This window comes from Rattus rattus, chromosome 15 (assembly GCF_011064425.1).
Source record: "Rattus rattus isolate New Zealand chromosome 15, Rrattus_CSIRO_v1, whole genome shotgun sequence".
Classification (NCBI taxonomy): Eukaryota; Metazoa; Chordata; class Mammalia; order Rodentia; family Muridae; genus Rattus; species Rattus rattus.
This window is the reverse complement of record NC_046168.1, coordinates 48,333,816-48,361,755: the sequence shown is the minus strand read 5'-3', so window position 1 is coordinate 48,361,755 and position 27,940 is coordinate 48,333,816. Positions and strand designations below refer to the sequence as shown.

General features: G+C 48.3%; 1 protein-coding gene across 1 annotated transcript in view; it reads right to left on the bottom strand.

Annotated features, from left to right (window-relative positions):
- Nucleotides 1-5,977: 5,977 nt before the first annotated feature.
- Nucleotides 5,978-27,940, bottom strand: part of Tshz1 (teashirt zinc finger homeobox 1) — a 75,068-nt gene continuing 53,105 nt past the window's right edge. Inside the window, exon 3 of the mRNA XM_032885494.1 lies at nucleotides 5,978-10,561. Coding sequence (XP_032741385.1) covers nucleotides 7,350-10,561 — 3,212 coding nt within the window. The 3' untranslated portion in view covers nucleotides 5,978-7,349. The remainder of the gene's footprint in view (nucleotides 10,562-27,940) is intronic.

The following is a 27,940-nucleotide window of genomic DNA, read 5'->3' as shown; positions in this document are numbered from 1 at the left end:
TCCAGTGCTATTAATGGACCTTTTGGTCAAACAAGTTTTCAAAGAAAACTGTCCTGGAATGGTGGTTCAATTTTCAATGCTTCTTGTAGGTTGATGTCTATGATGCAGGCGAGGGCTGGCACAAGTTAGGTCAAGGCCATTGGACAGTAAAAAAAAATAAGGTGGGGACAAAGCTTTTGTAAGGCGGGAGAGAAGGGGAAGGAGGGGGAGAATCAAGATGGAGGCGGGGAAGTCCAACCCAGATCCGGTGGTCTTGAATGGCAGATTTTACCGGGTGGCTGGAACCAGAGAGTTTGTGGCTAGTAGAGAGCCCCCAGGAGAGATACTAACCAGAGATAAATTATGGTTATCTCCATACGGCCCCACGGGTTCCAGAACTAACTCTAGGGACCAGCACGGCAAGGTGCCATGCTCGAATGGCCCGAGGACCGCCTGGGTCAGAGAATACTTGGGGGCAGCTTGGAGCCACGAAGATATAAGTGCCCTCAGTGCCATGTGCCCCACAGGTGCTGGCACTAAGGCGGGATAAAAGGTTTAGATATTTTTTAATACTTACCGCAACAGCTTCATGCTTTAATACATTCCAAATCCACCTTCAAGAGGACGTGCATCTTCCTAGCCAGAAGCCTCCTATTTTTTAAAGCTTCTATTTAAATGTGGAGGAAGCCATGTAACAAGATGTGGTCAGATGTGTGGAATCACTTCTTCTAACCTTTACTCCAAGTAAAGGTCCCGAGGCCCATCATCCTCTGCGGCAGTTAGTCATGCCGGGATGGCTGAGGAGATGTTTCCAGGTCAATCCCAAGTCGGTCATGTGACTGACTCCGGATTGGCCCTGAAACTTCCTGCTCTTTATGGGAAAGCACCCACCTGTGAGTGCTTATGAGCCTCCCGAATACCAGCCTCCCGTGTCGTGCTCACCTTGCAGCGAGCTCCTGGATCTGGTCATGAAACACCTGACCACAGAAGGTAGGTAGGTCCTCAGCAGTGCCCTGAACTTCAACTCTGGAAGCAATTCAGCTATGGGAAACAATGGCTAACAAGTTTTTGCAGGAAGACCCATGCCTGCTAATGATCATAAAGGAACTGAACTTGGTGGAGCCAACCCTAAGCGGTCTGTCTCAGTTTGCCACTTGATTCTGAATTTATTATTATTATTATTATTATTATTATTATTATTATTATTGCTAATATTAAAGGTCCATCACATGTAAATCATAGGATCTCAACTTGGCTTCCTGGGAGCATTTTGGGCTATTTGGAAGTGGTCCAGAAATACACTCGTGATTGATTTTGGGTTGCTCAGAGTGGGTTGTTGGTGTTTTAGTACTAGGGACTGAACCCAGGGTCTGACATATGCTAGTCAGATACTTTCAGTGAACCAAAATCCAAGCCCACCTTTTACTTTTTATTTTTAGACAGCATTTTACTAAGTTGCCCTTGAACACACTCTTTAGCTCTCAAAGTCTTAACATCGTGACCTTGCCTCACTTGCAGCTGGGATTACAAACCTACACCACCAAGGTCAGTTTAGGGGAGTTTTTGTTGGCTCTGTTTTTAATGATTGTTACTTTGGCTATTCTGTGTTTTGTTTGATTGATTGTTTTGTTTGAGACAGAGTATCTTCTTGTCCAGGCTACCTGCCTCACTGTAATGGAGGAAGACCTTAAACTCCGGATCCCCCAGCCTGCGCGTTCTGCATGCTAGGGTTGGAGGCCTGTACCAGACACCCAGCTTATACAGGGCTGGCGTTGGAACCCAGGGCTTGAGGAAGCTAGATGAGCACTGTGCCCACAAATGAGATACTTTGAACTAGAAATGGGTGCCAGAGATTAAGGCAGTTGCCCACAAGCTAGCCCTCATTCCAGGTGAGCCAGGTAACTTGGGGGTGCTTTTTCTCCTCATTATTGGGGAGCTAATTGGCGAATTTAAGTGAAGTTATAATCCACCTGAGAGCATGCCTGCAGCCACCTGCAGTTATGCATTCCCTTTAAATAGCTTCAATAAGCAGTAAATACTGCAAGTTCCCTCAATTAAAATTTTGTTAGACAATTAATGAAATACTCAAAATATTTTTTAAACGCCCCCCCCCTATGTAGAAAGCAGAGTGAAGCAGGACAGACTGTCTTAGGGGCAGCTCCCAGGAACTTGCCTGTAGGTGATCTGACTATGTTTCCCTGCACTGTAAGGGAAACCTCAAATCCAAGTATTGGGTTTAAAGGTGGTGACCAGAACTATTTACAAAAATATTAAGAGGAATAGTGAAAATCTAAAAATGAACCTAGGGGTTGCTTCTAAAATTTTTCACAATTAGGGATTTGCTTGTGTTACAGCATATCCCAATAGGATGTCAAGTAATCAGTATTTAAAAGAATCAGGAAGATAAAAACAATCTGTGAACTGGTGAGGTAGAAAAACAAGGAATTATGTTCAGCGTGACCTGTACTTTGTGCAAACATATTGGGGGGGATGATGTCAGCACTGAAATGTTAGCAGTGATTGTCTCTAAACTGCCAACAGTGGTTTTGATTCCTTTCGTGTTTTTATTGTTCTCACGTCCCTGAGGTGAGCCCTCACTTCAGTCACTGTCATTGAAGTCAAGTGAAAGCACAAGTTCTCTTAGTTTCTTTTTTGAACTCTCCCATGCCTCTTAAGTGTTTAATTCGATGATTAGATTCAATAGAATCTGCTGTCTTCTTAGAAATTTTAATAAATAACAAACAAAAGGACCTCGGTAAAAATACCCAAACCATTATTTATGTGTGCTGGATTCTTGGACCTGGCTAAGATATGCATTTGTCCTATAATGATGGGATAACGATGGCTCACTTTTAAAAAACAAGTTGAGACAGGGTCTTAGCATGTAGCTTCATAGCCTGGAATTTGCTATGTAGACCAGGCTGACTCAGAGGTCTACCTACTTTCGCCTCCTCGGTGCTGGATTCCAGATGTGTACCACAGCATTTTAAAGATTATCAGTAACAAATGAAAAGCCACAAACTCTGCGTGTATGTGTGTGTGTGTGTGTGTGTGCGTGTGTGTGTGTGTGTGTGTGTGTGTGTGTGTCTGTGCCGTGCTCATGTATATGTGAACATAAGTATATAAGTAAAAGTGTCATCCTTAGAAATCCCAACCTTCAGGCTTGGGGATTTAGCTCAGTGGTAGAGCGCTTGCTTAGCAAGCAAAATGCCCTGGGTTCAGTCCTCACCTCAAAAAAAAAAAAAAAAAAAAAAAAATCCCAACCTTCTCCTTTAGGTGTAGCCTCGCATTGGCCTGGAACTCATAGATTAGATGAGGCTGACTGGACAGTGAGCCCCCGGAATCCTTCTATGTCCACCCTCCCCCTCGTGGCTGGTCTTACACAGGTGTGGCCGCACATCTGGTATTTTTACATGGGTTCTGGAGATGAGCTACTCTGGCCCTTTTGCTGTTTCAACAAGCACTTTAACCCATCTATCTCCTAGCCATAAGAGACCTACATCTTGAAGTGTTTAAACATGCCTTTTTCTGCACACTGCCTAAATGTTAGTTTCTCCTATGTAAACTATTGTCTGTCATTTCCCAGGCTGGATCCCACTTCAAATACTGGCTAAGCAGCAGCAACTCACATTCGGAGAAACAGCCCAAGCTTTTAACATCCCGCATCCAAAGGAGGGAAGTGTTTAATTGGTTATTAAACTTCACGGTTAAACTGCAGATTAAATGCAAACCACAATTATTTTTGAATATGCACAACCACCAGCCTGGCCTAGCAAGAACTCTGGACTGGGTGAGCAGCTGCCCGCCATCTTCCTGCTTCCTCCCACATCCTAAGGGTATTGGTAACCGGCTCTTCCAACTGCTCAGGGCCCATTCATTGCTCAGTACTAAGTGGGACAGACAGGGTCTCATGGTGCACAGAAGTATGTGTTCCGGGTCAGAGGAAAGATGGTGGGCATTTGTCCCAACACAGTGAAGAGGAACAGACACGTGAAGTCTTCAGACTGTGGGCCTTTGATTTACCCCTCAGTTGGTCTATGTGTGTACATATGTATGCTCATGTGTGGGTACCTGTATGGACATGTGGAGGCCAGAGGACAGCCTAAGATTCCGTTCTTCTGCATCGTCTACTTTGTTTTATAAAGCGGGGTCTTTCCCTGGGCTGGAACTCAGCAGTGGGCTAGGCAGGTGAGCCAGTGAGCCCAGAGGACCCGAGTTCCCTCTTCTCCTGCTCTTCTTACAGCTATGCTTACCAAACCTGACTTCTCTAACCCGGCTCTGCTAACAACCCGACCAGCTGAGCTTGCTGTCTGTCTTGGCTGAGGTTCTGGGTCACCGGGCATCCTCTGTGAAACTCCATTCATAAACTCACAACCAACATCATTTTGGCTTATTTTCAGATCCAGCAGAAGATAAAGTCACGGAAGCTTGTGACCTGCTGCAGCCACAGGCAGAGGTGGCTGGAAGCATGGTAGGGCGTCTGCTCTGGTAGCTGATTACCAAACCATGCTCATCCTCGGCACTCCATTTTTAAGGGCTAGGTTCTAACTCATCTCCCTGTAAAAGAAAACCTTCTTGGCCTCTTCCGGGGTCAAAACAGACCTTTTTGCCCCAGGTCTGTCCTCTGGTAATGCTGAGCATGGCCACTGCAGTAAGTACTCCAGAGCCCAAAGTCCAGCTTCAGTCCATCACAAGCCGCGTGACACGATAAATACCTGCCCCTTGCTGTGACTGGCTGACAGTCAGGGACCTGGTGCAGAGCTGTGAAGAAGGAATGGGTTCACATGTGCAGAGCGCACAGTAGGACTTGGTACTCTAGGAGGACTCAGTAACCTTAACTGGGGTCACCATCTCTGTGGTGTTGAGGAAACATCTGCCCACCAACTGGGAAACTGGGAACGGTAACAACGTACCAGTCAGCCCAGGAACTACAAAGAAAGAAAACACCAAGAAAGCTGGAGCTCTGTATGGTCCCCTTGGTGCTCAGACTCAAGCTGCAACTGACAGACACTGGGACTGTCTGCAGCAGGATCTTCCTCAGAACTCTCACCTCCTATTAGACTGCGGCTTCACGACTCTGACTGTGAGGACGAAATGTTTGCAGATCTGCAGTATAAAAAAAAAGTATCCATCACCCAGACATGGGTTTGGAAGCACCCCCATGTCGGCCCACACCCCAGGCTTGACTGCTGTCCCAGCATTTACCTTCAGCCTAATCTTCATAGTCATCCAGCGATGTGTCTAAATAGCTGAGTCAGCTCCTTACCAATGGAAAACGCTAGAAAAATCCAGCATTCCTGAACACAGTATGAGTTCTTACTTTTCTGGAGACACAATTCTATAGAGACTTAAGCAAATAGTAAAAACAAAGCAAAACAGACAAAACCCTTTACTAGGTGTTGGGTCTTGGTGTCCTCAGCTGCTGAAAGTCGGCCAGAGTAACCAGTTTGGGTATCTAGGAGCTGAGACATGACGCCTCGGGACCAGTGCTGGTTCTTTTGGGCGGGTCCCTCCTGTGCCTCGGAAAGGACAAAAGAAAAGCAAAAATTCTGCTCAGCGACTGAATGGAAAAACAGCCAGCTGATACTAAACACTCACAAGCCAGCCACACAGAACTAATCCAAGATCGCCAGGGCCTGAGCTGCGTGAGGTCTAGCCTGCTACCTGGCCAGGAAGCCCCCAGATGTACACAAGAAGCTGGCGGCAACGATTTCTAATCGTCTGGGAGGATTCTCTGAAAGAATCACCATAACCTACCAATGGACCAAAGAGCCACCACGGAAGGACTGAACTCTGGGCATCCTGGACACCCATGAGGGAAACATGTCAATTATCACCTTTAAACACACAACACTTCTCGTCCAAATGAAGCGTACCAGCACACGCATCATGGGCTGGTGCGACTGAATGGAACTGTCGTCGGTTGATCGCATAAGCAATGCCTCTTGTGGTTGAAATAACATCTCGAAGGGAAAGTAATGACAGCCAGGACAATCTCTGTAAATCAAGAACTGCGTGTGGGTTTATTTTACATTTGAGAAAACAGTGGGTTTAATTGTGTGAACCAAAATGGACTGTACAATATTAATGACGGGACATCAAAATGTATAATTAATAGTGCACTGCTTGCTCTGGTTTTTTTTTTAATTTTATTTATTTATTTTTGTCTGATAGTTCCTCTGAGTACATGCATCTGAGAAGATGCAGGTGCAGGTAAAATTTTCTCTATTTAAATCAAGCTGCAGGAACTAAATTTTATCCAAAAATTGTGGTTTTACATTATATACACAGAAATTTAATATAAAATGACAATATAAAAAGTTAAAAGAGAAAGCATACAGCCAGAAGGTACAAAGAAAGTGGGGTAGATTAAAATGATATGATATGTAACATACAGGCGTGTGTAAGCTGAGGCTGGCGATTTACAAGGAAAGGATCCAACATTTGCCCCTTTTTTTTTTTTTTTTTTTTTTCTTTTTTTTGGTTTTTTTTTCTGTGTTTTTTTTTCATTTACCAATGCATCACGCTATAGAAAGGTCAGCTGATACCAAAGCTTACATTTGTAAATAACTATAAACTGCAGTATTTTACAGAAAAAAAAAAGAAATAGCATTTTTACACATTTTTTTTAAATAATAAGCTTGCATACTTTTTTTTTGCCAAAAGTGGCATTTTTCAGCATCCAGAGGGTTTGGGCATAGTGGCGACTGGGGTGTTCCTTGTTTTTGTTTTGAACATATAAAGTTGTGGCTTCCTAACCCCGTGAGTCCTAGACAGCTTTCTGTCTCCAACTGCTGCATGCATGTCTTGTCATAAAAGCTCATTTTTTAATTATTAAATAAGTTTTGTGTCTGACACAGCTTTTGATCTGAATGAAATGCCTTTAAGCGCCTTTCCCCCTTCTTTCTTTCTTTTTTTTTCTTAAACTTTTTTTTTGTTTAATTTTTGAGTGAAAGGCACAGAGATAAAGTCCTCAAAGGGTTAAACTTGATACTACCAGGTCCCGTGACCTTTATTGTCATGGCAACTTTGTAATTTTAGGATGTCTCTTTATCGCTGCTGTTTGTATCTGTTTCTTTACTCCTAAACAATGTCTCCAAGCGTGCCCCCACTATTTCCTACAAAAGATAGCTCAACAAGAACGGATGCTGAAGATGAAGGTCAGACTTTGACTCACGGAGAAAAAGAAAAATAACATGCACAGACCAGACAAAGAGCATATAAATATAACTACAAAATATGTGTGAGAAAAACCAAGTCCAGATAGGCAGGTCAGCGACAAAGGAGAGACTGATTTCAGAGGCTCAGGCCAGGCCTAGTGCAGCACGAGAGGGAGCTCAGTCCTCTGCAACCACCTGCACCCCTGCACACTATTGCTTCTCCAGCTCTGTCACGTAGATCAGGTGGTCCTCCGGCGACTTGCCATGGGTCTTACTGAGGTGCAGTTTTACTGCGTGCTTGCTCGCAAAAGTCCGGTTACAGAGCTTGCACTGGAATGTGGAGCCCAGGTCTTCCTCAGAGGACCCCAGCGGGCCCAGAGTCTTGTTGGCGAGGGCTTTGGAGACGCTCTGCTGCTCTTGGATCTGACTGAGTGGCAGCTTGGAGAGGTCCTTCAGGCTGAAGCCGAGGTGCGTCTCCAGGTGGCTGATGTACGTGGAGGCAGTTCTGAACTGAGAGGCACAATCGTTACAAAAGAAAACAGGATGCCCTGTGTCGAGGTTCTTAAGGAACTTGGTTCCCCCTGTCCTCCGTAGCTGGTACTTGACGTTGGCCAGCCAGTGACTGATGGTGGTCATGGAGAGGCCCGTGAACTTGGAGATGTGCACCCGCTCCTGAGGGCCCAGGTCCGACATGATGTATTTCCCTTCTGCCGTCTCTCGGAGGCTGGAGGCAAACTGGGCCTGGAGGATGAGGAGGTGTTGTGGGTTCCAGTTGGACTGGCGCCCCTTTCTCTTGTGGACAGGTGACAGCTCGTCCAGGGCCTCCTCAAAGCTGCTGCCGTCCGCATCTGACTTCTCGGACACCGTGGAGGGTGTGGAGGACTTGGGAGTCAGACGGCCCGTGAGGTTCTTCACCATGTCCGAGATATCCATGAGGGCACTCTCCCGCAGAGGCGAAGACACGGCATCCGCCACGCCTGAGACCAGTGGCTTGTTCTTAGACTTGGTCAGATCGATGGGCTGGTCGCTGTTCTCATAGTAGTAGCGGTCGATGGCGTCGGCCTGCTTAGCGGGGGTCGTGGGGTAGACAGGCTTGTCCAGCATGCTGTTGCTGATCTTATAGAGCATCGCTAGTGGGTCCAGAGAGGGGCTTACAGGCTTGGACACCTTACCTAGGTGGGTGTTCATGATGGACTGCAGGGCGCTTAGCGGGTTGATAAAAGAGGGCTCCGGGGAATGGTCCGTGATAATACCCAGGTTGCTGCAGCCATTGGTGACCTTGGCTTTAAGAGGCTCTGTACCGTTTGGGGTGTGAGCATCCATGGTACTTTCCTTTTTGGCCTTCCCAGTTTCCAAATCGGAGCCCTTCTTCTGTGGCTTGCTCCCAGTCTCCTCCGACTTAGGGAGATCTTTATTCTCCTTCGCCACAGGGGAGATGGCTTTGACCGGGGAGGCCTTCTCCTTCTCAGTGGGCCTCTCCTCCTTCTTGACACTGACCTTGCCGGTGACCTTCTCTACTAACTCCTCCATGGCAGACACATTGCTCTTATGGGGCGGGGGCGTGAGGCTCCCTGGAGAGTGTAGGAGGGCATTGTGCTCTGTGGAGGACAGCGACTTCACGCCGCTGGCATAAGACGGCTGTATTTGCACACTCTGCACAGCTGACTGCAGTGGCTTCACTGTACCTGGCAGCTGATAGGCTGCGTGGATGCTGGGGTACCCACCCCATGAGGGCGCACCATTCTGGGCTTTACTGATGGCCGTGGACACAGTGTTCTCAAGTGACTTTAGGATATCTACTCCCCCCTTGGGGCTGTCGTCCAGGTCTTCCTCACGCAGGTACTGATAGAGGGCTGTGGGTTCAAACTTCTCAGTGGCGTCTTCAGTCTCCTCTTTGATTTTTCTCTCTGCGTCCCCAGCAGCTGGAGGGGCTTTCTCCTTCTCTTTCTCCTTCTCAGGCTCCTTCTTCTCTTCCGAGGCTACAGAGCCTGCAGGAGAATCCGGTTGTTTCTTGATGCTAGAGGCAGGCAGCCGGGTATGAGTGGTTGGGGGCAGGGGGATGGACTGGATCTTCTCTTCCACCACAGGGTCCAACACCAGCTGCTTTCCTTTCTTGGAGGCAGAGGTTGTCACTTTTAAGAAGTGGCCGGTGACCATCATGTGAGCCGTGAGCTGCTGCAAGGTGTCATGGGAGCTGCCACATTCCATGCACTTGAGTATCTGGGCTTTTCGGGCCTCAAACTGCCACGTGTAACTAGCACCATTCTGGTAGCCATAACGGTTGTTCGGAGTCACGTACGGGTTGGCCGTTTTCTGGTCCTTGGCCGACTCACTCAGTGCAACATCAGTGGCCATGCCCGTGGGCTCTGGGGAGCAAGGGGATGCCAGGTCCTGCAGCGCTCGCTTCTTGGTGGAAGGGACCAGTTTGGTGATGGCTGGCACGGGCTCCTTCAGAGGCACTTTCTGGTAATGCTTTGTTTTGATCATGTGGACACTGAGGTCTTGCAAGGACTCGAAGGAGTGTCCGCAGTACATACACTTCAGCACCTTCTGTGCGTCCTCTTTCCCCTCCATCTCCATTAGGGAACGCTTCCTGGGCTTGGACCACCGCTTGGTCTTCTCAGAGTCCTTGTCTCTGTTGTCATCTCGGTAGTGGCCTGTCTCGTTCATGTGCACCGTCAGTTCCACCAACGTGTCGTACGCCGCGCTGCAGTCTTTGCACCTGAACTTGCTGGCCCCCGTGAACACGGAGCCGTACAGCTTGTTATTCTGCCGGTAGAGCTGCACGGTGCTGAACAGGCTGGGCTCAGGCAGCAGCCCGTAGGACGACGTCTGTTGCAGCGTCTTGGCCAGGGCAGCCTGGTGCCAGTCATACCCCGAGCTGCTGTTGTTACTGGTGGTGCTGCTATGGCTGGTGCTGGTGCTGCAGCTGGTAATGGCTGTGGTAGCCGTGGTGCAGGCGGTGCTGGCGGTACTGGTAGGGGGTGTGGGGGTAGGTGTGGAACTCTCCTTCTGGCTGGCATCGTTGTTGCTGGTGGTAGAACTGGACTTCTTTAAATCCAATGCTAGGCTAGACCAGCAGGACTCTGAGAATAAGTTCGCATACACGGCTTTGATTTGTGCCAAGCTGTCCTGGGGGTAGGAGACACTGTCTGGACACTGCGGCTCCTCCTTCTCCTCTCTGGAGGTGGAGCTTTTGAAATGGGCCAGCTGGTCACTGCCCTCGCTGAAGGGTGATCCGTAGCCAGCATCTTGATTGGTGGCAGTGCTGACGGGGGAATTCTGATAGCTCTGGGCTTCTTTGATCTCTGTCTCTTCATTGCACACGAATTCGCTCTCCTGAATGTCCAGAGACAGCCCGCCATCCTCCACGTGCTCCTCATCTATTTCGGCGGCCTTCAGTTCTTCCTCGGGAACATAAGCTAGGAGAGAAAAATGACCCACAGTCAGAGGAGTAAATCATCTTCAAGGACGCAGCCTCCCCAGCAGTTAGGTGATCTTTAAAAAGATGTTTTTCAGCCAGGCTCCCGGCCTACAAGGCCACCTCAACCTCAACTCCAGGTGCCCGCCCACTGGACCTCAGCAAGCAGGAGTAAGACCATGCCGAAACTGTCCCCCACAAAGTGTGCCCTCTCTGCACAGAAGCCTGAGCCCTTTCTAACTCTGCTCTCTCCCTCTTCTCTTCTCTTCTTCCTCCTGTTTCCCCAACTCCTTTCTCTCCCTTCTTCCTCAACTCCTTTCTCTCCTTTCCTTCCTTCCTTCCTTCCTTTCTTCCTTCCTTCCTTCCTTCCTTCCTTCCTTCCTTCCTTCTCTCCCTTCTTTCCAGCAGGGTCTCAAGTAGCCCAGGCTGGCTTTGAACTCTCAATCTTCTTTCTCCACCCCCACAAGATGTTAGCATTGCAGGTATGCACCACCCCTTCTTAAAGACATCAGTCTGGTTAGAGGCTGCAGGGAAGAAGAAGGAATCCCACAGGCTAGCCCTCACTGGACCCGCAAGCCCTCTTTGATTTCTGCACAGCACATTTCATGAAATTAGGAGGAACCCAGCTCTCTTTTGTAGACCAATGTATTTCCTGGGCAATACTCTATGTTTTCTGCAAGTCAAAATACTCCTTCATGAGAAGCAGTAAAAAATAATACGGTTTTCACTCAAAACAAACGCTTATCACGCTGTGAGTCTGCGGTCAGGACAAAACCCAGTGTCACCTATGAAAGACCGCTCAGGGGTGGCCAAGGCCATTGCCACACACCGATACCCGAAGCAGCATCCCACGCCACAGCTAAAGGAAGAACTGAGGCAAGCATCCTTCACACAGACAGATGTGGTCATCCACACCACAGAGCACCATCTAATCCTAGAACGGAAAACACTGACCCCCGGGACCCGCAAGGACATGGGCGAGTCTTGAGGACACCGCACAAAGGGAGATGGGCTAGTTACGTGGGACAGATACCGCCTCGGGCCCTTGTGTGAGGTCCGTACAGCAGTCCAGTTCACACACAGAGTGGTGGGTGGCAGGGCCGGAGTGGAAAGTGGTGCCTCTGGCTACGGTTTCAGTTGTCCGACCTAGAGTTAGGAGGTGGGGACGGCAGCCCAGCAACAGGAACATTCTGGATGCCACTGAATTACACCGTTGAACATGGTTGCAGTGGTCACTTTCATGTTATGAGGACTTCATCTGAATAGTTTTTCATTATGAAGGCAGTAGTGGTGCATGCCCCAGTGGCTGCCACAGGCCTACAGCTGCCTGCAGAACTGCAAACCAAAGGACACACAGGTGCCAGGGAAAACCTTGGTTCTCACTTCAGGTCATTTTAAATGCTTTGATGTGTGACATATCTTGGTACTGACACGTTTTGTTTTTACTACCTCTTAAACTTATTTGAGCAATGTGCTTCTCTTCTTTCCTCTCTCTCTCTCCCTCTCTCTCTCTTGCTCTCTCTCTCCCCACTCCCTCCCCTCTCCTCCTCCCCCCTCTCTTTCTCTGACAGAAAAACTAGGTGACCTAGTGTTTCATGAGGGAGTAGGAAATTCGAGGTTGAGGTAGTCTCCAGCCCCTATTAAAATGCACTGGCGTGACCTGAGAGGGGCGTCTCATTAAACACGATCATTCATTATCACATTATCAGAGCCGGATCCTAAGGGAGCATGGCAAAGAGTACAGGCATTTTCAGAGAGGGATGACAGGAGGGACAAAGAACAGCTCTGTGCCCCAGGGGAGGACACCGGGTGGGTGAAGGACCAGCAAGCTTCTAAACCTGCAAATGAAAGGCTCTAGGCTTCAGGGCAGGCATTCACAGAACGAGAATGACTGACACACACATACACACACACACACACACACACACACACACACACACACATGCACACGCACACATATATTCACACATGACAGTGCATGCACAATCACATAGTATGTGTAAGCTCATGTATGACAGCACAAGCACTTTATATGCCTGAGCATGCATACAATGATAGTACATGCATAATCACCCCACTGTATGAACACATGCATTACAAATGCATACATGGTCACCCTGTGCATGCAGTCACACACCCGAAGGCACATGCACAGTCCTCCAGATGTATAAGCTAAACACAATAGAACAGCACTATCATTTCTGTACATATGAGAGCATGCAACAGCACATGCATGATTACTCCTGCAAATACTTGACATGCCATTCACAGTCATCTACATTTACAAGCATACATGTGATAGGACATATATGATCATACTATATTGTGAACCTATATATGACCACCCTACATATATGAACATGCATATGGAAGCACACGTACATGAGAGCACACATGACGATTACTCCATACACAGAAGCATACCTATATGCACACACAATGAGACCCCATTGACTTCTGCCACATGGAGACCTCTAAGGCCCTGCAGAACACATGTGCCCACTGCCTTTCTCCACCCAGCCTCAGCTCACCTCGGTGAAAATCCCAAAGCAGTCTAGACATACAGGTCCTTGTCCTTGTTCCACTAATGAACCAGGAAGTGCAGTTCTGCTAATGCTGTACCACCACTGGGAGAAATAATCCACGGTGTGGGGCCTCAGGCTTTCTCTATGGCACCACGTGCTGGGCAGTGTACAGATAATTTGACAGCCCTCCTAGAAAATGGAAGGCTGGCAACACTCTAAGGTGACCGCCAGACTCACCCACATTTTCGCTCTGCTCACAAGAGCTAAATGTTCAAGCTATCCAGATCTGGGATACCACGAGGCCCACTGATAGGGCCCCATTCCCTGACAGGAGCTGGGCTGTCCCAGCTGGAGAACAGGTGAAGCGCATGGGTAGAGAGGTCTGGCATCAGTGGCCTCTTCCTATGTCCTCCTACATGTCTGATTTCTCCCTTGTGCCAGCAGAAGTGTAGTCACGGGGACGCCACCATCTTACTACACTCTCTCCTCCCAAGGAACTAGCCTGCATGTGGTGGCTCCAAGATTGAGGCGACATGTAAATCATGAGCAATCCCACAGTGCCAGCACAACAGACAGTGTCACGGGGACAAGGGATAGAACCATAGAGCACAGGGCTTTCAACCCGAGCGGCCATTCTCGGGCCACCAGCATCCCACCTGATATCTGTGAGCACTGCCTGTTCTCTGGAAGGTGACTGTGGAAAAGAAGTGCTGTCCCTGACCCTTAGAGCTTATGTCTCAGGGGAAAATAAAGCAAGAGGACTATGGCAGGGGAGGGGAGGGGACAATGGGCCAGAATGAAAGCTGGGCCCTTGGTGCCAAGGCTTCTCTCTGTGCCACTTAACTCATCCACCCTGCAGATGCCCCAGGCTGGAAGTGGCTTCTGTTTCTTCTGCCCTGCATATTCTCCTGGGAGTGGTGGAGGTCCACAGACCTCCTCTGGCACTGCCTTGCTGGCTCTGTGTCTCCTGAGTCTGTCCCACTGTAGTCTAAAGGACTGACCCTGACTTCATCCTTAAAGGCCTGTGACCACTGAAGCCGTCCATGTCCCCTACACCTGCTGATCACCACCAGCCTGAAGCTCCCCCCACCTCATGGAGGCTGCCAGTCGAAGTCAAGCCTGGGTTGCATGTTAGGAACAGACACACAGACACACAGACACACACGCATGTCAGGCACAGACACACACACACACATAGACACACACACACACACACACACACACAGACACACACACACACACACACACAGACACACACACACATATCAGGCACAGACACACATACACACACACACATGCAAGTCAGGCACAGACATACACACACACACATACACATGCAAGTCAGGCACACACATACACAGGCATGTCAGGCACAGACACACACACACTCACAGATATACACACACACAGACACACAGACACACACACATGCATGTCAGGCACAGACACTGACTCCAGCTGTATGACAAACACATGCCAAGGGACATGAGAAGCAGTGACAAACCATCAGTGGCTTAGACTTTAAGGGATGATTCTTTATGAGGCAGCAGATGAGCGAGCGAGTGAGCGAGAGAGAGAGAGAGAGAGAGACAGAGACAGAGAGACAGAGACAGAGAGAGAGACAGAGAGACAGAGACAGAGAGAGAGAGACAGAGACACAGAGAGAGAGAGAATGAATGAATATCAAATACCCACGGTGAAGAAGAGAGAAGATTTTGAAACGTGACACCTTCTAACCCCCAAACCTTCTTCTCGGGTGCACAGCCTGCGACGGTGTGAAACGGGGCACCAGTTTCATGCCTGAAGACTCAGTGCACAGCACCACGGCACATGGACGGAATCTAAGTCTTCAAAGATGGGGATCCAGTGCTTCCATAAAAGTATGCTCTGGACACACCTTGAATGTTCTAGAACAGTTGTTTCAGTGCTTGCCATGCAAGAACGAGGAATCCGAGTTCAGTCCTCAAACCCCATATACAAAAGTAAGGCGTGTTGGTGCACATTCCCAGTGCTGGGATGGTGGAGACGGGCGGATCCCCTGGGGCTCACTTGTCAGCCAGCCTGACCTAATTAGCCTAATCAGGTGAACAGATCCTGAGGAAAACACCTGAGCTTGACCTGCAGCCTTAACAAGCACACACATATACATTCACCCACATATATGCACTTGTGTACACACACACATGCACACACTCATGCACACTCATGCACACATGCACACACATGCACACACGCATGCACACACGCATGCACACATGCATACACATGCATGCATACACACGCATACGCACGCATGCACACACACGCACACACACGCACACACAGACCATGCCCTAAAAACACAGCAAAAGCCAAAAACAACAAAGGCAGAGCACAAAGGTGTGTGGCCAGTACGATGGGAAAACCCTTCTCAGGGAACGTTAATGATGGTTTCTTCAAGCTAATGGATACATTAGTGGGTTTTTTGACTGCTGACGGATGTACCTCCTGATAAATTCTGGTATTTTCCAAATCTCCTCCGAAGTTTTCCATTTGACTCACATCAGCCACTGCAGGCAGTTTCTGAAATCAGCTATGTAGCCTTCCCTGAGCATCCGTGGCCATCAACAGGACCCAAGAGCGCAGAGAGTAACCTGTTGCTCCTGGGTAGGAGGGACTGCGCTCATCTTCACGGTTCCTACTTTTCTTTAATGCTGAACAGCCAGCGGGGCTGCAGACGGTACAGGCCTAAGCATCAGCTGTCCCTCCTCTGGGCTGTCCAGGATGCCTCATCTGCTTCCCCTGTCACTCGTTATTCCATAGCCACCCACCGTGGCCCTAAGAAGACAGCTGCAGCCTTCCAGACAAGCAAGCGAGTGACCTGGTCTTTTAGTCTTCAGCTGACCAGGCTCAGTCCAGCCTCTCTGCTCACCCTGTATCCCATGCTCCTCCAGTTCCTTATGCCAAGACCTTCTCCTTTTAGCTATTTCACACTTGTCCCTGCTCCTAGTACTCGACATCTATTCTCAGTCATCATTTCACTAGAACTTACAAGGAGGCACACGTCCTGGATTAACAGCTGGTGACAGGCATCTGCCCTCCATCCCACACCACTGGACACCTCTGCCCACTGGTTTGAGGCTGTTCTTCAGACCTTTCTCCCTTCCAAAGCAGTGTCTAATCACCCAGCCAGCTCTCAGCTCCACCTGTGAGAACCCCCACTTTCAGATGCTAGAGGCAGACAGAGTTCTGGCACCTCCAGCTAGAACCCTAAGAGTCCAAAACCATTTCTAAGTTCAGAACCTACAGAGAAGTGGCCAGGAGGAGTTCCCAAGCCTGGATTCTGCAGTCTGACAGCAAGAAGGGCTTCCCATACCCTGACTTTTTTTCCGGAGGAATCCCAGAGATGTCTGATACCCAACCCCAAACTGCAATGCCTGTCATGCAAAAGCAAGTCAAACCTAATGACCCTGGGATTTGGGGGGTGATCCAAAGAAAAGAGTGCTCCCAGGATGCCTGGATATGGAACCAAGAGAAACAAAGTGGTCAGACATGCACTTATACAGATGAGGCCTATGATCACTGTAGTCCTTGCTATGGGACAGCCAGCTGCCTTTTAGTCTGGTACCAGGAGAGGGAGAACGGCCATTTGATCCCAGCAGATAGGTAAGCCCGACACACACACACTTGCTCCTTGGGGTCCTACTCTTCCCAAAGCACAATTGTGGCAATGGAGAAACCTTTAAGGTTACAGGAATTACCATGGTCATTAAACCCAACACTGTTGGCGTGGTTTGAAAGTTTCTGTTCTCCTGGAATTCACCTTGGAATCTAATCATCCGGTGAGTCCATCAGGAGGGACTTTGGGAGGGGCTCATGCCACAAGGGTGGAGGCCACAGGACTAGGTTTGGTCCCCTCGTAAGGAAAGTCCAGAATGCTACTGTGCCCCTTCCTGCACAAAGGGACATAGTGAGATGGTGAGACCTGCTGACAGCTCAACCCTGGGTTTCTGGCCTCTGAGTTGGGGGAAAAAAATGATTTTCATTTTTACCTTGCCTAGTCTGTTATAGTGTTACAGTGGCTAGAAGGTGCTGAGACATCTGCTCGTCTCTGTTGCACCCCAAAGAGGTACACGCAGAATAAACGACAATCCACACTAACATGCCCACTGGTTTGTGCTGCTACGGAAAGGCGCCCCAGCTCAGCCACACGCCACTCCTGGGACGACAGGAAGACAATGATATCAGCTTTCCCTCATGGTAGCTGACCCGTGTAGTGTCCTGATACCAGGTATGGCCCAGTAGATGTTTCTGCCCCCCACCTCTTTTCATGTGCCCTAGAGCACCGAGGAAGGAGGGCAGGAAGGTATCAGGGCTGCTCCCAGCAACTTCTCAAGGGGAGGGGCAGCTCATTCCTCCAGTGCTTGCTCTCCTCGTTAGGCAATGTCGCGGAGAATTGGCTGCGGGGAAAGTGGACGCTTAAAAGTATCAAACAGAAAACCCCAGGTCTTCAGTAGCTGCTTGGTGACTGCCTCACAGTGAGCACCAACTTTGCTATCGTATTACCACCTGGTGAGACTATAATCAGACCAAACTGCGTGTTGATCTACACCAAACTCTTAAAAAAAAAAAAAAAAAAAAAAAAAAAAAAAAACTGGCAAATGTGATACTCCTGAACAGATGGCCATTATATCAAAATACATTTACTCCAAGGGACCAATTCACAAAAGGGGCTCGCACACACCTAAAGGACGGGTGTGTGGCTTCAGCTCATCACGGAACCCAGCAAAACACAACGTCTTCCAAATTTATAATCTGCCTTCACCTTTGCCATGGAGAGAGAGCAGGTGGTTCCAGCGAGAGTCTGAATCTATCGAGGAAAAGAAAAAAAAAATGCAGAGAAAGCAGAAACAGGCAAGAACACATCCTTTCCTAGTCTGAGAAGAACATAGAAATGCGAGCGAGAGGTACATTAATTTGCTAGCGTGGTTGTGATTTCTCACAGGAAAAGCTGATCCCTGCCAAGCAAGGCTGAAAGGCCACTTCTGTTCCACCGTGATAGGGACAAAAATGTTTCCATCGCTTCTGCAAATTTCAGTTGCTAGTAGGGAATGTTAACGCACCATCCGACTGATGCATTTGACTTACAACCAAAGTCTCTTTACTTAAAGCCCCAGTAGAAGCCATCTCTAAGAACTGCGGGGTCAGTAAATAAAAATGACCTCCCCTCCATTCTGATTTTAATTAGGAACCATCCATAGGTAACTGCCCTAAAAACAAACACAATTTCTTCTTTCTCTCGCTGCCCCGGAAATTCGATTTGAAATTAGCTTAGAAATAAGAAAGCATGGGGCCAAGCCTGATCATGATCTGCCCACGAGCAAATCTGATATTAACCTTTTGTCTCAAGCTGGTGAAGTTCCAACACAACTTTAGAGGCAGGGTAGCGGAGACCGCACGCAAACCGATGAGAAGCTTCCTGATGCTCAGTGGTTATCAGGAAGAAAAAGAAGGAAAAATCAGAGGGAAATGAGAGTGGACTGGGGAGCCTAGGAGGGGCACCGCCCTCCTAAGCACCGGGGTGACAGGACTGCACACATCGATACAATGGAACACTCTATCTCTACAAAATCAGGTCTCACTCAAGATATGGGAACCCAGAGCCAAGCACCAGGAAAAGACGTGTTCTCAGTCCCCAGATGGGAAAGGACAGACCCCCACTCCCACCGCATCCTAAGGCAGACGAAGAGTCTAGTCTATTCACCCCGTATTAACAAGTAACCCACAGAGCATGGGGCCCTAGCCCAGGAGTGTCTGTTGTCCTGGAAACAGTAGGTTTTACCCAACAGGTGGGACTCCCCTAGTAGAAGACAGAAGAAGCATGATTCAGGACCCATGGCCGTTATCCTGACTCACACCTCAGCCAGCAGGACAACCCTGTGAAGAAGGCCGCCACCAGACCCACTGCCTTTGCTCCCTGACACACAGCAACCCAGAGATTACATCTTCTATAAAGTTCCCTTCCGTGGACTTCAGCCGGGGGTCTCAGTCCTCGGGACTGGGAGGGGAAAGGAGCAAAGGTTCCACCGTCCCCGAAACCACAGGGCATCTCAGAATGCAGTCTCCATTATAGAGTCAGAGGTCTTATTTTCTGAGACAAACTGGCTAAGAGACTGTCAATCTTCAGGCTGTTAAACTACGTACTACGAGAGCTGATGACAGGACGTGGTGAGGACGCCGAGGAGACTGTTGGGGCCACACGTTAGGGAACCTTTTTTATCTTTAAAGAGGCTACAGGTAGACGCCAGTTCTCTGAGAACAAATGGGATCCTGAGCAAACATACCTCACGATGGCTTCTACACCTGGTCAGAAACCAAGCACACCATCCCATAGCACCAGACGTCCCTCACATCTGTCTCAGCAATATGGGTGTTTGAACCGGATTATATCTGCCCTGTCGTGACAGAGAATGTAATTTTATCAGAATAATTACGCTTTTCTTTCTTTTTTTTTTTTTTAACTAGTATCATTGAATCCCCGGAATTGCTTTCAAAGATGCTCCCTTAAAAGGTTTTCCATGGGGGAAGGAGAGAGTTTCCAAATTCAGCTGGAGGAATTTATTTATCAGCGCCTTTGTTTTCGCCATCCGCCATACTTTTCCTGAGAATCTTTTGTTTTATATAGGCTACGATTTTCTAAAAAAAAAAAAAAAAAAATCTTTCATTTTCATGCTGTACAGATGTCCTGGAATACAGGACGGTATTTGTAGAGATTGCTATTTCTACGGATGAAACGGAGGACAAAACACTTCCCCAGGTGAATGGATATGATTTTCTGGCCTAACACGTTTTTTAAGAACGAGTCTGATGAACCCAGGAAGCAAAGTCACCCCCATCACATTTTCTCCAGGGACAAACCCCCCCCCAAGCACCATCCATACGCCCCTCCCTCCCGACCCCCAACATGGAAATCTCATGAATGAGCAGCCAGGAATTGGTAACTGCAGTATAAAATTCTCCTCTCACAATTACTTACAGAAATAAATGACATTTTCCCCATCAACTAAAACAAAGACTCGGAATCATCATTTCTGCTATTTCTTTTTGTGTCAAAACAGCTTTGCTAGCGCTTCTCCGCCCTTCCTGAGCCTAGCAGGATGGCGCAGACCGTGACAGTGTGAACACAGGCAGTATGTCCTGCTGGGGGCAGGGGTGGGGGGCAGGGAGCTGTCTCGAGGGCCATGAGAACCAATATGGACCAGCAGCACAGAATGGCTGCAGGTCTGAGCACTCAACCCACGTGCTCACACACATGTGTGCGATGTATATGTATACACTTTGCATGTGTGTGTGTGTGTGTGTGTGTGTGTGTGTGTGTGTGTGTGTGTGTGTGTGTGTGTGCCTGACAAACTTCTTACCCTGACCGTTCGCAAGACAGGAATCCGAGAAAGGAACCTATGACCGGACTCCATTTTCCTAAGAATTAAATCTTGTTAATAGTTTTTTTGCCATAAAACGTGCCTTCTGGATGCCAATGTGTCCCTAAAGATGTGCTGTCATCCTGAGCCATGTTAGTTAGATTCTGTGCGTTCTAATATGAGTGGACAGAAGGCAATGTATACAGCCCTGTTACAGCTTAATGTGACACCAACCATGTGTGCCCTGATGGTTTACAACGTAAATACACACATATTGTCTGAAAAAATATTTTCATCTCAAATCCTAACTATATAATGAGGCACAAACATCGTATCTTTGGCAAATTAGATAAAAACTATATTTCTCAATTTGCGGACCAACACTGTTCAGAACATCTTTGTTTCCTTAAAGGAAAACACAGCTCTCTCTTGTCAACAGTCACTTTAAGGACAGGGAGAAGTGACAGCTGTATTTGTTTTTTAATGACTAAATGTAGTAAAGCTCCTAATTCCCCTGAGTCTTACTAACACTGGCTTGGAGCAATTAGGTCTGTGTCCCCCCCACCCCCCGCCCGAACCTGTGTCTTAATCTGCACCCCAATTATACACAGAGTAAAGGTGTGTTCCTGAGTCACCTCGCTTTGCATCCCCACCCAGAATGCTCCCAGAATTCTGCCTCCTCACCACCATTGTTCCTCCTCAGAGAGCTGTGCAGAAGTGTGGGTGCTCTGTTCAACAAGCCACAGCAACAATAGAAGAAAGACTTCTGGGAACACGCTCAGAGCTAAAGTCAGCATGGGAGCCACTGTGAAATACTCCTTCACGGAGCAGGGTCCAACCTGGTGGCCTTAGTACCCTGCCCCAGGACAGAGCGACCTACCTGTGGCAATGCTCTCTGACAGGAAGCATTCAGAGAAAGTGCAAGGCTCTCCAGGAAGGGGATGCTCAAAAGGGGGTAGGTGCAGTCTCTCCAATACCCATCTTCAGTACAGCACAGCAGGGTGGCTGACCAAAGGCTTTCACCAAAGGTGTGTGTGTGTGTGTGTGTGTGTGTGTGTGTGTGTGTGTGTGTGTGTGTGATGTACATGTGTATTTATGTGCTCATGTATATAGATAGGCACACGTATAACATGTGCACATGTTTGTGAAAGCCAGAAGTGTCTTTCTCAATTCCTCTCCACCGCATTCATTGAGATTGTGCTAGTCTGTCTAGCCACCTTGCCCAAGACTCTCCTGTCTCAGCTTCTACATGTTTTTGGATTATAGGCGTACCTGGCTGGGGAGTTGTAACTACGGTATAGCTACCAAGCTATCCCCAAGTCAGTAGGGCTACTGGATATGGCGTTTCAGCATGAAGATGTGTCAGATACTCTGCATTTGTGTGCTAAATTTACACAGCCAGGGGCTCCGGGGCACACTGAACATCCCTCGCTATAGCAGCCAGCAGCTGGTTGCTACTCCAGAGGAGCAGGGGTTTTCTAGGGTGTGTGGCAGCAAAGAGCTAAGTTCCAATTTAAAAAAAAAAATCCCCAAATAGGAATCAACAGTTCACATGAAATGGCTCTCCACATAAGCAACTTCTGGAAACAGTGGTTTTTACCAGCGAAGAAATGGCCATCCCCAAAGTGGATTATTTATAATTAACAAGGAAACAAGGAGAACGCAGGGTACCTCCTCCCTTTACATCTCTGACAGGGCCCTCCAACCCGGAAGCTTGCCATGGAGGTCTCTATGACCCTCGCCACGCCCCATTAGAGGAGCATGCCTATGTGGAGCACCCCCCTCCCAGGTCCCTCCCAGTGAGCAGAGCGTGTGATTAGCAAAGGTCTGCCCCAGAGATGGAGGCCCTGTGCTGTTCTGCGGTGTCTCTGTCTCTGAGACTCCCTGGCTCTCCCTGTCCCATCTGATAAACTACCCATCCCACATTCTCATTAGACTCCCATCACCAAAGGGAGTAGAGATGGATCCGTCTGGACCCCCTCCCCTTCCCTCTCTGTCGGATGATTTCATTGAAATGTTCATTTTCCTCCCTGCCGGCAACATGAGAATGGAAGTATTTAACCTGTTTCCATTACTTATACAAATTGCCATTATGGGGTAGGACAGATGTTAGAATCACGCCATATAACTAACTTCTGTACATTCTTTACGGGAGCACGAGGAGCAGGAGAGCGGCTGGATCGCATTACCGGACTCCATCATGTGCGCCCCGCCACCAGATTCATTAACTTTGCACACCAGCTCTTGCACTTTCTGCGTGAAGATTCCCAGGCTGTTTGGACTCATTTAATTTGGAAAGAGAAACCTTTGTCAGGGATGACGTTTTGATCAGGTGTGTTGGGAGGGTAGGGGAGAGGCGGACGGTTGAGGGGAGGGAATGAGGGGCAGGAAGAAAGAGCCTGGAAGGGGAAACACCTTGTCGAAATGTTCCCTTCCCCCGGGGAATGATGAAAGAGAAGGCGGTGGGAGCCCCTAGTACTCAAAGATGGCTGTCACTTCAGATAGGCACGGGCACAACTCACCTCGACAGGTGACACTGCACTGTTGTGGAGCAAAATCTTGCTGCATTATTGAGTGTGCTGGGTGGGACTCAGGAGACTGCAGGCCCAGGATGCCTGGGGCACCCAAGGAGGGAAGTCGTCAGGTGAGTGGATTTCGCTTCACTTGTCTCCTTGAGTGAAGGAGGGAGAGTTTCCCCATGGATAAGAAGGCACAGGAGGCACAACTCGGGTCCAGAACAGCCTTCCCTACCCCAAGCTCCTTGCCCACAGACTAGTCAGAACCTGCATTTAAGATTTTTACCTTGAGCACCAATTCCTAGTCTGAGGACATTTCCCCACTGAACACGTCCAGACACCAGCTAGAGGCGATTTGCTTAAAAATGTTCAAGGTACCGGCGACGGAATTTCTAGGAAGGCTCTACACCGAAAGAAAGCTTCATTTGTGGAGTATAACTAACTGACAAGTTACATTCTCTCCGTTTATACAGCAAGTCCTCCTAAGACCAGCAGATCCTGCCACCGCCACCACACCTCATCCAATTCTCTGGTTCCCTGTCCCTTGCCTTCTGCCTCCATTGGTTCTGCCCAGGAAACCACCAGAAGGAAAGGCTGAGGGTGATTAAATCAATGAAGAGAATACAAGATGATATTCACCAGTAGAAAGAAAGAAAGCATACGCTCAAAGATCTAAACAAGGGGGCATGAGTGGGTTCCCACCACACAAGTCAGCAAAGGGGTGAGATGCAGGAAGAAGGCCCCAAAGGACGGGCTGATACATACATACATACACACACACACTACACACACACACTACACACACATACACACATACACACATACATACACACACACACACACACACACACCACACACACACACACACACACACACACACACACACACACACACACACACACACACACACACACACACACACACACACACACACACACACACACACACACACACACACACACACACACACACACACACACACACACACACACACACACACACACACACACACATACACACACACATACATATACACACATACACACATACACACATACACACACATAGGACACACACATACACAAATACACATACACATATACACATACACACACATACACACACATACACACATACATATACATATACACATATACACACATACATATACACATACACACACATACACATACACACATACACACACATACACACATACACATACACACACATATGCACACATACACATACAGACACACACACACACACACACACACACACCCCCACACACTCCCTAGAACGAGTAGAAGCTCACTACTAACAACACCAGCATTTCCTCCCCAGTGGCAACCCAATGTCAAATAGAAAGGAAACGTGATGAAAAGGATTCCCCGTGAGAGGGGGTGTCCCATGCTGCAGAGGCAATTTATTTGGAGAGTGAATGGTATGGCACCTCACCGCATGCCCACAGAGCAGCTCACCAGCACCATGTCTGGCATGGGAAGATCACTGGGCGTGGCAGAGGATTTTTCCTGAGCCTGTACTCTGGACCAGGCATAGCACCATGCACTCCTTAGTACTTCTTAATGTCTTGAAATCACAATCCTATGGTCATCCTGTCTATTGCCAGGTGGGGAAACTGAGGCACAGAGGTTAAACAAGGAGTTCCCCACAGCCAGAGAGACACAGAGATCTCTCCCAAGGAGCCTATTCCCAACCCTGTTGACATCCCCCATGTGGTTGTTAAGCAGTATTCTCCCCACAACAGCAGCAAGAGTTCTGGGTTCAAAACAGACTGTAAAGGAGGTCTTTTTCTCCACAGAGGTCAGCAGCACTGGCCCTGAGCAGCCCTGCCTCAAGCTTCAATTCTGGTTGTCACAGGCTGCAGAGGAGGACACTTGGAGGCCTGCCACTTACAGGCTACTGTGGAGCCCCATGGGACTGTTTCTGCCACATCTGGCCAGGGACTATCTGACCTAAAACAGGTCAGCAGTGTCCAGGAAAGACCTAGGAACATGATTGGTGACAATGCTTGGTGACAATGCTTGGTGACAGGTGCCTGATGGGTAAGTGTCGTGTATGTTTGTGGAGAGAGCTTTCCCCTGTTGCCATGTTATGCTATGTGCACCACACTTGCATGAAAAGGGGTGTGTGTGTGTGTGTGTGTGTGTGTGTGTGTGTGTGTGTGTGTGTGTGTTTGAGAAAATTCTGTTAGTAAAGCTACACAGGCATGATGGCCCAAGTCCAACATCCAGAATCCATACCCAAAGCTAGAGTTATACTTGTCACCAAATGCTGGAGAAAGGAACATGGAAGGATCCCTGGGGCTTTCAGACCAACCAGTCCAGGAATTGGTAAGCTCCAGTCATACTGAGAGCTTCCATATTTATGTGCACACTTACGCTCACGCATTTACACACACACACATATGTGCACACACATGCACATAATGCATGTACACACATGTACACATATAAGTGCATATACACACTCACACACACATGTGAACATGAGCACATGCTCATACACACAAACGCACACACACACATGTGCACATGGGCACATGCATATATACACACAAACACACACACACATGTGCACATGGGCACATGCATATATACACACAAACACACACATGTGCACATGCATATACACACACACAAACACACACATACACATACACACACACCACACACACACACACACACACACACACACGGGACAGGGGACAGAAACAAATCTCTTCCTGACCATGTCAACCCAGCTTCCTTCTATGGGGTCCCGCCTGCTCTGCCATCATCTGCTTCCTATTGCAGAGACTCCTGCCAGGATATGGGACATCCTGCCAGGACTCTCCCTATAGAGATGACTTTGCCTCCTCTAGCTTCTCCATGGTGGCCAGAGGTGGTCATGAGTCCATAATGGGTCTTCCTGCTGGTGTGGGTCTCCCTGAGCACAGAACAACACCTTGGCAGATCTTGGCAGCTAGCATGGTGCTTGGAACACAACAGATGCTTCAGAATCGGTGGCCAGGAGAGCGAATTAAAGAGAGAGAGAGGACGGTGGCTTAATTCAGAGCAAACCGACACAGATAAATGCATGTTGCTTCCTTCACACACAGGCAAGGAAGAACCTTCCTGAATCACAGCCGAGAAACTTCTTTTACCAACCCTTACTATAAAACACTTGTTTAAAAAAAAAAGAAAAACAAAAAAACAACCCCCTTCCCCGTGCTGGCCAGCTAGCACCTGTATCTGTCAACACTAAACCCCCTGGCCGTCAATCAAACACGGTTCTGCCAAAGTTCTGACGGCCCTAATGATTTGACTGTGAATAGGAACAACACATCAAGCGGAATCATAAAGGAAGAAAATGGGGTGGAAACGGGAAAAAACAACCACTCTGAAATCTTGTCTCAGAAGATCCATCTTTCCTGAGATGGGCCTCCCGTTAAATCAGTAGGAATATCTGTCAGAGATAGCCTGCTACACCATTTGGCTGATGTCAAACCTAAATAAACCAGATCAGAAAACCAGCAAGTGGCAGGAGAGAAATGAAGGGGCTTGGAGCAGCCGGGCTGCTGTAACTCGCATGGTTTGCTTGCTGATTTTTTGGTGGGGGGGGAGGAGGGGAGGCGAGTCGTGGCAATCGGCGGCAGTCATTTGCGGTACTAATGTCCAATTCAGCCTTCTTTCATTCTCCTGATTTAGGTGGTCAGAGTGGTCTCGTAGCCGACACGGGGAAGCTGTGCTGTTTAGCAGGCTGTTTAATGGGAAACTGGCAGTCTTATTTCTTCTCTAGATTTGGTTTGTCACTAGGTCTCCATTACATGCCACTCAGCTTTGATGCCTTTGGACAGGACTGATCAAAAGATGTCATTTGACCTACACAGCATGGCAGAAACTTGGAGAAGTCTCATAAAGCGACACTCTGGCTGTAAATAAAATGACATTATTATTTCCTCTCTCCCATCATGTAGAAAAGCCAATTATGGAAATGCACTGCACGTCAATGAAAATACAGCAATCTTTTTTTTTTTTTTTTTTTTTTTTGGAGCAGCGACTGCAGGCATCAGTATTGCAACTCTCCTTCCTGGGAAAATTTGCCCACTGGAAAATGAAGAGGAAGGGGGTGATAGATGTCTTAAAGACACTTAATAAAATCCCGGACAGCCACGAGAAAGTGCAAGTCAGCAAAGCAATTGGAAGTGTAAAATGCAAACGGTTAAGTTTCCAAATTATCTAATAATTTAATCTTTGGTGATTTATATTGTGTCACCAAAATGGCCGGTATCATGTCCCGTGTCTCTTAGCATTTGACTGACAGCGAGGCGATTTATGGTACTAATAACCCCGCTGTACCCACCACTTCTTAAGAGGCCAACTCGAGGGGGGAGGGTTCCGACCTTGTTCCTGAGATTCATTTAGAAGTGATGTCATGGGGCACAATCGTGTCTGCCCTACGTCTGTAAGACAGTCTGACAATTGTGCTGGGTGCTATTTGTATTGTTTTAGAATACCCCATGTTGCTACTGCACAAATCCAAAACAATTTCTACCCCTCCTCTGCATAGGAACTCCTCAGGACTAAATGCCTTCACAAGTCCCTCAGTCGCTTTCTAAGGAGCTTCCGCTGGACACACCTGTGCTACGGTCAGAACTTCAAGCCCCATGCTTGCCGTGCCCACTGAAACAGCCTCCCATTGTTTTGCCCTGGGGGCAGGGACCAAACAGCCCAGCTTCCTGAGTCCCATCTCTCCTCCGCCTTTGAGCATCAAAGTGGTGTGATGTTGGCCTCGGGGCCCTGCAGCAAGATACAGCCTGCCTGGTTCTGTGGCCATGCCTTGTCTGTGAAGCACCACTGGGACCTTCTAGACTTCTCTTATCCAGACCGTGAGAAGGCAGCTCTGGGGTCACCTTTGCAGGACTCTGGGTAGAGGTCAG